At 54.3% G+C, this 10,878-nt stretch overlaps 2 protein-coding genes across 2 annotated transcripts; both read left to right on the forward strand.

The window, feature by feature from the left end:
• Positions 1-63: 63 nt before the first annotated feature.
• On the forward strand, positions 64-7,436 carry LOC128085225 (pineapple eye protein-like). Its single transcript, XM_052692312.1, has 9 exons — positions 64-91; positions 299-390; positions 486-587; positions 783-907; positions 1,066-1,434; positions 1,658-1,771; positions 1,887-2,005; positions 2,164-2,860; positions 6,917-7,436. The coding sequence occupies exons 1-9, from the start codon at positions 64-66 to the stop codon at positions 7,434-7,436; spliced, it is 2,166 nt and encodes a 721-aa protein (XP_052548272.1).
• Positions 7,437-7,476: 40 nt separating this feature from the next.
• Positions 7,477-10,533, forward strand: LOC128085226 (PHD finger protein 7-like). The gene is made up of 9 exons (XM_052692313.1): positions 7,477-7,534; positions 7,651-7,725; positions 7,968-8,059; positions 8,155-8,256; positions 8,452-8,576; positions 8,735-9,103; positions 9,327-9,440; positions 9,556-9,674; positions 9,833-10,533. Exons 1-9 carry the CDS (start codon positions 7,477-7,479, stop codon positions 10,531-10,533), a joined length of 1,755 nt encoding a protein of 584 aa, XP_052548273.1.
• Positions 10,534-10,878: the final 345 nt, after the last annotated feature.

Raw genomic sequence — 10,878 nt, forward strand, 5'->3', positions numbered from 1 at the left:
AGAGGAGAAAGCTCAGCGTTGCCGGAGCAGGAACTCTGCAAGTGCTCGCTGTCGATGTGCGCCATGGAGGCTCCCAACTGGACGGAGCCAGGTGAGAGCCAAGCATCCCTACTCACAGCTCCCCATCACCAGGCAGAGGGTTGCTGGGGCTCTGCCTGTGGCTGACAAGGGAGGCCCTGCACAGCCTGCAGTCCTACCCCTCATCCATCAGGGCAGGCACAGAGCAGGCCCCTGGGCACAGCCCTCAGGGACAGCTGGTCCTGCACCGCACTCACTGCTTTTGCTCTCTCCTCTCCAGCGTGCATGCTGTGCGGCCAGACAGATGCTGACCCAGACATCTGTGGGCTCAAGCACCTGGACTCTGGGATATGTGCCCATGCATTCTGTATGGTGAGTGCCCCTGGGGCTCCTTCTTTTCACCTTCCTCCAAGCAATGGTTCCTTCCTTCCTGTCCTCACACGATCCTGCTCTTTTCTCTCAAACAGGCATTTTCCAACGGCCTTCTCCAGCAGGCAACTAGAGTGAACACGACTGCTGAGGTGTCCCCTGTATACGTCCAACGCGTAATCCAGGAGGCAGAGCAGAAGGTGAGGACCTGACCGAGCAGGCTGGTTTGGGCCAGGAGAGGCTCCTCAAGCTCAGCCCGGTCCCGAGGAAGCAATCCTGGCCCTTCCAGCCAGCTCCAGTGCCTGCATGCTCTGTCCTGAGCCCTGCCCACAGGTGCAGGGCCAGCCACAAAGGCGCTGAGCCTGCTCCTGATGGCAGTGCTCTGCTCCTTCCAGCACTGCTTCGTTTGTGGCGAAACGGGGGCCCCCATCACGTGTGCAGAGACGGGCTGTGAACTGAGTTTCCATCTGCCCTGCGCCCGGGTGGGTGAATGCGTCACCCAGTATTATGGAAACTACAGGTAAGGACAACCCCTGTTGGCAATACCAGCCAAGGAAGTGAGCAACCCCCTGTGACTGCTCTCATTAGCCTGCAGAGCCAAGGCCCGGGGCTGCCTCCCATTCCTCTGCCCTCCGCACAGCTCTTCTCACCTTGCCCATCCCTCCCGTCTTCCCGCAGTTCATTCTGCCAGAAGCACAGCCCTGAGCAGGCTGCGGAGGCGACTCCAGAGCAGAACACCAACTGCATTATCTGCATGGAGCCAGTGGAGGACAACAAGTCCTACAGTACCCTGGTGTGCCCAGCCTGCAAACACGCCTGGTTCCACCGGGCCTGTATCCAGGTAGGAGCCCTCCCCTACACCAGCGGGCAAGCTGCAGCAGGCAACCCGCAGCACCTGAGCCCGCTCCCGCTCCCACTGATGACTGTGTTTCTGCTACAGGGACAGGCCATCCGTGCGGGCATTAACTGCTTCCAGTGCCCCCTCTGCAGAGATGCGGATGCCTTCCTCTCTGACATGCTCATCATGGGCATCCGAATCCCACTCAGGTTGGTGTTTTTCTGCCGGCTCTTGAGAATCAAGGGCACAAGAGCTGCGCCTGCCCAGGGACGGCTCCGGCAGGCCTGGCCCTTTGCTGCCCGTGACCCCAGGCTGCCCTCAGCTTCAAGGAGAAGCTGGAAATGGGCTTGGAGTGGAAGAGCAGGGCTGCTCTGCAGCAGCCTTAGTCCAGGGGCAGCAGGAGCTCATTGCATTTTCTCCTTTCTCTGGCAGTGGACCCATGTGGGAGGACGGCAATGCATACGCATCGCTGGGAGTGAGACACGGGCGCTGTGATGCCACCGAGTGCCTTTGTCCACAAGGCAGGGAGCAGGCAGAGGGAGAGGGGTGAGTTAGCTCAGCAGCCCTTGGGGGCTACGCGTGGGATCTCAGGCTAGGGGAACAAGCACTCCTTGCCTTGATGCACTTTGTCCTCACAGCCACAACCCCTTTGTTTTCCCAGGCCCTGGGAGATGCTCCTGTGCAGCTCCTGTGCTGCAGAAGGCACTCACCGGTGCTGCTCCCAGCTGAGCAACAACGCGGATGAGTGGGAGTGCCAAGCCTGCGCTGGCGTGGGCACCGGTAAGAGGCAAATAGCCATGTGGCGGCCAGGCAAGGCCTGGCAGCGGGTGCCCGAGGCAGCCTTGCCAAAATCTCTCTGGCCCAAGCTGGATGGCAGCCTGCCCCGCGCCGGGGCTGGAGGCCCACCCTGCTGACCTTCCTGACTTTCCCCCTTACAGCCTCCACTGTCAACTCAGAGGTCACCGGCCCCAGCACCGCCAGCCAGCAAGGACTGCTGCCATCCAACAGCCCCACTGCACCTGAGAGCAGCAGCTCCAGCACTGCCAGCCAGGCAGCGTCAGGGCCTGGTCACAGTTCCCAGGTGCCTGACAGCGGCAGCCAGTCCAGCCAGCCTGGGACAGGCCAAAGCCATGCTGCAGATCCATCGGGTGCAGCTGAGAGGTGCACCCCAACGTCGGCCGGTCAGAGGCCCCCACGGTCCTCGAGGGCTTCCCGAGCAGCCGGCAGCCGCAGGTCCGGGCAGGGAGAGCGGAATCGGACACGAAGCCGCTCCCCAATCCAATCTCAGGCGCCACGTTCCAGCAGCCATCCCCAAAGGCGCTCTGGGAGGAGCCACGCACCTGCTCCAGCGGCTGAGAGTGGCTCCCCACGCTACACCAGACGGGGAGCGCTGGGGTCGTCAGGGGATGCCCCAGCGGCTGATGGAAGAAGCCAGCCCAGGCAGCTAGTGCAGGCCCAGACACGAAGCCGTTCCCCTGTGGAACGTCGGCCTGCACAATCCCGGGGCCAGCTCCAAAGACGCCTGAGGAGCCAGTCCAGGCGACGAAGGCCAGCCCAGGTGCAAAGCCGCTCCCGGCTACATCGGGCCACGAATCCCCGCAGCCGGCCCCAAAGAGGCCGCAGGACTAGCCGGGAGTGAGCCCCGTGTGCTGGCTCATTTTGCTGACAACAACTTATGCAAGATTCCAAACAGTGCCAGATGTCATTCCATTCAAGGATAATAATCTCAAAAATGCCTTAAAATAAACTCAAAAAAAATTTACAAAAAAAAATTGTCTATGCCTAAAGTATTATGAGTTATAGTTCAGGAGAAAAAAAATAAATAAATAAATAACGTAAGAATGCTGCATCCTTTTTTCTTCCCATGGCTACTCCCCACAATGATGGCAGAAAGAATCATATAGACCATGGTGAAAGCACTATTCAGAAAGACCAGAAACAGTGAATTACAGTTATGCAAGCACATCTTTCCAAGAAATATTTATTGCATTAAGTACCAGAATTACGACTGCTGTCAATGTAACTTAATGCAGAGCTCAAAGACTGAATTTATCAAGTATCTTACAATGCCCCAGGAGCAGCTGGATGTGAACCCCACGTGCTGGCTCCGGTCCTCAGAGGTCAGCACAATAGAAATTGGAGTTCTCTTAGACGTTTCTTAGTGCCGTTCTCCTGTGCCTTTCCCAGGGTGGGATGCATTCGGGGCTGGAACCCCAGGGTACTCTTCTCCCTTGCACATATCCCTTCCATACTTTCCTTCCCATGGCTGGGTCTAGGCAGAGCTGCGTTTCAGCCCCAATTCCACTGGGGCTCAACATCTCCAATGCCCGCAGGCCAAGGCCAGGCTAGCAGGTGCATCTATGTTCTGGCAATGCTTATGGCCTTGGGGCTGTCACTGTGTCCATGGCATGGAAGTCACCTCCCCCAGCAACCAGCTGTGGGCTGAGCCAGGGCCTGCCTGGGTTCTCCTTCTGCATTGCTGCAGTGCCAGAAGCTCTGAGTGGTGGTTCTGCTTTGAGTGCCTGAACCACTAACTTCTGTCCCAAAGTCATTTTGTCTATCAAGCCTCCTGTATGAGTCCCGTAGGCCCCCTTTAGGTACTGGATGGTCACTATGAGGTCCCCTCGAGTGTCTTCTCCAGGCTGAGGAGCCACTACTTTCACAGCCTGTCCTAATAGGAAAGATGCTTCAGCCCCCTGATGATCTCTCTGGCCCTCCTCTGGTCCTGCTCCAATGTCCCTCTTCTACTGGGGGCCCCAGAACTGGACATGGTACTCCAGGTGGGGTCTCACAAGAGCAGAGTAGAGGGGCAGAAGCCTCTACTACTCTATTGCTCCTCTATGAGCAGCACTGTTCCTGCCACTGCTTGTACACACAATGGCCACCCGTTATCTACTTGACCCAGTTGTCTAGAGCAATATCCCACCGGCCTCTTCCAGGACTCAGTGTGCTCTTTTAGCACTTCCAGTACAATGTGATGCCTTTTGTGCACATGTTATTCAAAAGGCTTTTCCAGACTGGGAAGTGCCAGAGCAGCTTTCAATTGGATAAAGGCAGTTTGGCATTCTGGGTTCTATTCCAAAAATTCTCCTTCTCCTTTAACAGCTTAAGCACACAAAGGTTTCACAATCAGTCCATAATTCGGTATTCACATCAACACCATCCTGCTTTCATACTCGACGTAAGAAAGTGCGCCGTTCCTGTTTTGGCTTTGGCTCTGGTGTTTGATGCACTGCCTTCTTTCAATCTCCAAGCTTCAATATCCCTGAGTGATGATAAAACATACATACATCACAGGCTGTGATTTCTTCTTCAGTGAAGAAGAATTGTTTTGAGTTGCATGCACCATCCATAATATAGCTAATGCATGTAACCAACAGATTCTTCATACATTCCATTTCAGAATGTATTTAGGTCAACTGATAATGGTGTCACAAATATTCCAAAAAATCAACCATTTTTTCGGCACTCTTGAAACCCGTTCTCAAATTCCTTAATCAAAACGGAAAGCACGGGTGCATATTTTTGGCTGTTCGTGGGGCTGTGTTTATCCACTGTATCAAAATTCATAAAATGATTCGCCATGATTTGAGTTCGCAACACAGTGCACCCTGCCTCCTGGTTGCAGTCCAGCCAGTACTGATCGCACACCAGTGTTTGGGCACAGGTGAACAGTTAGTGCTCTGAATGTGCGACCTCCCAGGCTTTTCTGACTACCTGGTCTGTATGTCTATATCACTTTCCAATATTCTTTAAAATATCCCTTCTTTTTTTCATCACTGTCAAAATGAACACTACAAACAAATAGCCGTAAGCTGGCATAGACAATGGAAGTCTTCTGCAATACTCCTGGGCATTTCTATTTGCGTTTAATTGACGGATTCTTAACCGAGGCGACTTCACCACAACACATGAGATCCTACAGCACGACTAAGTATCTTAAGGTCAAGCAGCTTGATGCATGGATTTTTAAACACATCAAATAACTTAACCTAGCCAGTTCTCTGCTACCATTTTGCTGACAAGAACTCACGGAACATTCAAAACTGTGCTAGAAGTCATTCAAAGATAATCATCTCAAAAATATCTTAAAATTAACCCAAAAAAAAAGAAAAAACAAAACAGTCTACATCTAAAGTATTATGAGTTACAGTTCAAGGCGGGGGGGAGAAGGGGGGGAAGAGAGAAAATAAAGAATGTAGGAATACTACATCCACTTTTCTTCTCATGGATACTAACAGTAATGATGGCAGAAACAATCATATAGAACCGTGCAGAAAACACTATTCAGAAAGACCATAAACAGTCAATTCCAAATACGTAAGCAAATCTGTGTAAAAACAATCAAAACAACCAATCAATCAATTCCCAGCAATTTTAAGTTACTGGGAAGAAAAGAATAAGGAAGTCTATAATCCTTTTAAGACGTATATTGATATTATTTCCACAGCAAGTATCGAGGCAAAGTTATGTTTGCTTGTATTACATGGATTTCCAAGGAACACGGCCCACCAGACCTTTCAGGATCCCAAAAATGAGCCATTGCACAGAGGCACTGTTCCGTTTGACAACAGTAAAGGGAATAACTGAGTGCAGCAGCTGCCTTACACAGCACGAGTCACTGCCAAGGGTGGCACATGAACTTCAGGCACATGTATGTTAATATTCACATGTTGAAATTACAACACAGAAATATAAAATGAGATGCAAATGACTTTGCACATTCAAAGCTTCAGTCCTAACTTTAACAGGTGCTTTCCACTACAGAAATTCAGTATTCATGGCACGGCTTTGGAGGAGAAGAAAAAATATACAGCAAGAAAGGTCTTCCAACTCTGTCACTGCAAAAACAACATGTTCACTCTAAAATAAAATCAGGAGGAAGGCAACTCATTAAACGGATCCAATTAAATTCCATTATTTATTAAATGTTCTGTTCCTTGGGTGAAACAGAGATGAAAGGTTTCTTGGGTGAATAAGGAGGGAGGAAGAGTGTGTGCATAAACGCCAGAATGTGCTGGGTCTTTTAGCCACTGCCTATTTAAAAAGAAAAAACAGGTTGGGAGCTTACTGGTGTTTTACTTTTCTTACCAAAACATGTTCCTTATCAAGATTTCCTGCTTATTTGTTCTAAGAACTCTAAGACAAGTTCCCTGCAGTCTCGCTGTTCTTATAACATAGCTGCTACCATAAATGCACAATTTTTAAGTCATAGTGAAGGTTGCTTTGCTCCTTTTCAAGAAAACTTTGCCTTGCACATAGCCCACAGCAACTAACAGAAATCATGAACACCGCTTGCAGCTCTGAAGCTTATGAACGTGAATTCCTACACGTTAGGAAGTCAAGAAAGAAATATGAACATCTCCACTGTGTGCCCAAAGCACTGAACGAGAGGAAACAAGGATTGGGAAACCGCACCGGGTTAACTGGCTGTGCCACAGCAACTGGGTCTTCCCAAGGTCTCGTATGTGTATTGCAGTGAAAATCCAGCACCCAACAAGTAGAATTTGCAGCTCTGAGCAGCGATAAAGCACGCGTGTCCAACCCACTGCTTGCCGGAGCCATACTGAATGAAGAAGAATGAAGAAGGTCTTTGATCGCATATAAAATACGCATTATAGTTTGGTTACACAAGAAAAAAGCTGTCCTGGTTTTTAAGTTGTTTTTATTAAAGCATTCCGCTTGTGTCAGGAGAGTACGTGTGTCACGCAGTTCCTGCAGCAGCACAAACACACCTGTTCCCACCGGGGCAGTGATCAGGGAGAAGTCCAGCCCTCACCCCCAGAAGCGAGGCCCCGCTGCCCCTAACCGCGCTTCTGCTGCAGGGACAGGTCCTGAGCACGGCCATTCTCTGCTGCCAGTGCCCCTCTGCAGAAACAAGATCGCCACACTGAACGCCTTCAGACACGCACAACATGGGGATGTCAACCCCACTCGGGCTGGTGTCCTGCTGCTCTGGCAGGCCTGGCCCTCTGCTGTCCATGAGCTCTGTGCCAGGATGGAAGAGCACGGCTGCCCTAGGGTGGATCCAGGGCTGCAGCCGTGCCCGAGGGACAGACAGCTCCACTGGCACGGGGATCATTGGCAGCAGGTGGAGGGAAGCGATCCTTCCTCCTGCAGCACGGCCAACACCCGGCCCCTCAGTCTGCGCAGAGCCAACGCCTTCCTGCTTGGGTATCCAGGGCCCCCACCTTCACCCGCCAGGTGGTGACTGTGTCACAGTGGGTGCCAGGGAGCGGCCACTGTGACCCATGGGGCTGCGAGCAGAACAAAGGCTGCCAAGCTCAGAACCTGCGTCAGTGCGACTTGGTGAGGTGCGGAGAGGGCAGGGAGGAAAGGGCTGCCTGAGGCTGATAGCGGGAGGAAGGCTCCCACCCCCCTGTGCCCTGTGCTGTCAACTCACCCTTGTCCTGCTTCTCCCTCAGAGTTGGCAGAGGAGTGTGCAGAGGAGAAAGCTCAGCGTTGCCGGAGCAGGAACTCTGCAAGTGCTCGCTGTCGATGTGTGCCATGGAGGCTCCCAACTGGACGGAGCCAGGTGAGAGCCAAGCATCCCTACTCACAGCTCCCCATCACCAGGCAGAGGGTTGTTGGGGCTCTGCCTGTGGCTGAGAAGGGAGGCCCTGCACAGCCTGCAGTCCTACCCTTCATCCATCAGGGCAGGCACAGAGCAGGCCCCTGGGCACAGCCCTCAGGGACAGCTGGTCCTGCACCGCACTCACTGCTTTTGCTCTCTCCTCTCCAGCGTGCATGCTGTGCGGCCAGACAGATGCTGACCCAGACATCTGTGGGCTCAAGCACCTGGACTCTGGGATATGTGCCCATGCATTCTGTATGGTGAGTGCCCCTGGGGCTCCTTCTTTTCACCTTCCTCCAAGCAATGGTTCCTTCCTTCCTGTCCTCACACGATCCTGCTCTTTTCTCTCAAACAGGCATTTTCCAACGGCCTTCTCCAGCAGGCAACTAGAGTGAACACGACTGCTGAGGTGTCCCCTGTATACGTCCAACGCGTAATCCAGGAGGCAGAGCAGAAGGTGAGGACCTGACCGAGCAGGCTGGTTTGGGCCAGGAGAGGCTCCTCAAGCTCAGCCCGGTCCCGAGGAAGCAATCCTGGCCCTTCCAGCCAGCTCCAGTGCCTGCATGCTCTGTCCTGAGCCCTGCCCACAGGTGCAGGGCCAGCCACAAAGGCGCTGAGCCTGCTCCTGATGGCACTGCTCTGCTCCTTCCAGCACTGCTTCGTTTGTGGCGAAACGGGGGCCCCCATCACGTGTGCAGAGACGGGCTGTGAACTGAGTTTCCATCTGCCCTGCGCCCGGGTGGGTGAATGCGTCACCCAGTATTATGGAAACTACAGGTAAGGACAACCCCTGTTGGCAATACCAGCCAAGGAAGTGAGCAACCCCCTGTGACTGCTCTCATTAGCCTGCAGAGCCAAGGCCCGGGGCTGCCTCCCATTCCTCTGCCCTCCACACAGCTCTTCTCACCTTGCCCATCCCTCCCGTCTTCCCGCAGTTCATTCTGCCAGAAGCACAGCCCTGAGCAGGCTGCGGAGGCGACTCCAGAGCAGAACACCAACTGCATTATCTGCATGGAGCCAGTGGAGGACAACAAGTCCTACAGCACCCTGGTGTGCCCAGCCTGCAAACACGCCTGGTTCCACCGGGCCTGTATCCAGGTAGGAGCCCTCCCCTACACCAGCGGGCAAGCTGCAGCAGGCAACCCGCAGCACCTGAGCCCGCTCCCGCTCCCACTGATGACTGTGTTTCTGCTACAGGGACAGGCCATCCGTGCGGGCATTAACTGCTTCCAGTGCCCCCTCTGCAGAGATGCGGATGCCTTCCTCTCTGACATGCTCATCATGGGCATCCGAATCCCACTCAGGTTGGTGTTTTTCTGCCGGCTCTTGAGAATCAAGGGCACAAGAGCTGCGCCTGCCCAGGGACGGCTCCGGCAGGCCTGGCCCTTTGCTGCCCGTGACCCCAGGCTGCCCTCAGCTTCAAGGAGAAGCTGGAAATGGGCTTGGAGTGGAAGAGCAGGGCTGCTCTGCAGCAGCCTTAGTCCAGGGGCAGCAGGAGCTCATTGCATTTTCTCCTTTCTCTGGCAGTGGACCCATGTGGGAGGACGGCAATGCATACGCATCGCTGGGAGTGAGACACGGGCGCTGTGATGCCACCGAGTGCCTTTGTCCACAAGGCAGGGAGCAGGCAGAGGGAGAGGGGTGAGTTAGCTCAGCAGCCCTTGGGGGCTACGCGTGGGATCTCAGGCTAGGGGAACAAGCACTCCTTGCCTTGATGCACTTTGTCCTCACAGCCACAACCCCTTTGTTTTCCCAGGCCCTGGGAGATGCTCCTGTGCAGCTCCTGTGCTGCAGAAGGCACTCACCGGTGCTGCTCCCAGCTGAGCAACAACGCGGATGAGTGGGAGTGCCAAGCCTGCGCTGGCGTGGGCACCGGTAAGAGGCAAATAGCCATGTGGGGGCCAGGCAAGGCCTGGCAGCGGGTGCCCGAGGCAGCCTTGCCAAAATCTCTCTGGCCCAAGCTGGATGGCAGCCTGCCCCGCGCCGGGGCTGGAGGCCCACCCTGCTGACCTTCCTGACTTTCCCCCTTACAGCCTCCACTGTCAACTCAGAGGTCACCGGCCCCAGCACCGCCAGCCAGCAAGGACTGCTGCCATCCAACAGCCCCACTGCACATGAGAGCAGCAGCTCCAGCACTGCCAGCCAGGCAGCGTCAGGGCCTGGTCACAGTTCCCAGGTGCCTGACAGCGGCAGCCAGTCCAGCCAGCCTGGGACAGGCCAAAGCCATGCTGCAGATCCATCGGGTGCAGCTGAGAGGTGCACCCCAACGTCGGCCGGTCAGAGGCCCCCACGGTCCTCGAGGGCTTCCCGAGCAGCCGGCAGCCGCAGGTCCGGGCAGGGAGAGCGGAATCGGACACGAAGCCGCTCCCCAATCCAATCTCAGGCGCCACGTTCCAGCAGCCATCCCCAAAGGCGCTCTGGGAGGAGCCACACACCTGCTCCAGCGGCTGAGAGTGGCTCCCCACGCTACACCAGACGGGGAGCGCTGGGGTCGTCAGGGGATGCCCCAGCGGCTGATGGAAGAAGCCAGCCCAGGCAGCTAGTGCAGGCCCAGACACGAAGCCGTTCCCCTGTGGAACGTCGGCCTGCACAATCCCGGGGCCAGCTCCAAAGACGCCTCAGGAGCCAGTCCAGGCGACGAAGGCCAGCCCAGGTGCAAAGCCGCTCCCGGCTACATCGGGCCACGAATCCCCGCAGCCGGCCCCAAAGAGGCCGCAGGACTAGCCGGGAGTGAGCCCCGTGTGCTGGCTCATTTTGCTGACAACAACTTATGCAAGATTCCAAACAGTGCCAGATGTCATTCCATTCAAGGATAATAATCTCAAAAATGCCTTAAAATAAACTCAAAAAAAAATTTACAAAAAAAAATTGTCTATGCCTAAAGTATTATGAGTTATAGTTCAGGAGAAAATAAATAAATAAATAAATAACGTAAGAATGCTGCATCCATTTTTCTTCCCATGGCTACTCCCCACAATGATGGCAGAAAGAATCATATAGACCATGGTGAAAGCACTATTCAGAAAGACCAGAAACAGTGAATTACAGTTATGCAAGCACATCTTTCCAAGAAATATTT

The sequence above is a fragment of the Tympanuchus pallidicinctus genome, unplaced genomic scaffold (genome assembly GCF_026119805.1).
Source record: "Tympanuchus pallidicinctus isolate F22 unplaced genomic scaffold, pur_lepc_1.0 scaffold3, whole genome shotgun sequence".
NCBI classification, from domain to species: domain Eukaryota; kingdom Metazoa; phylum Chordata; class Aves; order Galliformes; family Phasianidae; genus Tympanuchus; species Tympanuchus pallidicinctus.

Bases quoted from the DNA above. Each gene is read 5' to 3' on its own strand.
- LOC128085225 (XM_052692312.1), top strand. From the start codon at position 64: ATGGAGGCTCCCAACTGGACGGAGCCAG. The intron at 92-298 runs GTGAGAGCCAAG...TCTCCTCTCCAG, and splicing joins TCCCAACTGGACGGAGCCAG to CGTGCATGCTGTGCGGCCAG. The intron at 2,006-2,163 runs GTAAGAGGCAAA...TCCCCCTTACAG, and splicing joins CTGCGCTGGCGTGGGCACCG to CCTCCACTGTCAACTCAGAG.
- LOC128085226 (XM_052692313.1), top strand. From the start codon at position 7,477: ATGGGGCTGCGAGCAGAACAAAGGCTGCCAAGCTCAGAACCTGCGTCA. The intron at 8,060-8,154 runs GTGAGTGCCCCT...TCTCTCAAACAG, and splicing joins GTGCCCATGCATTCTGTATG to GCATTTTCCAACGGCCTTCT. The intron at 9,441-9,555 runs GTGAGTTAGCTC...TTGTTTTCCCAG, and splicing joins GAGCAGGCAGAGGGAGAGGG to GCCCTGGGAGATGCTCCTGT.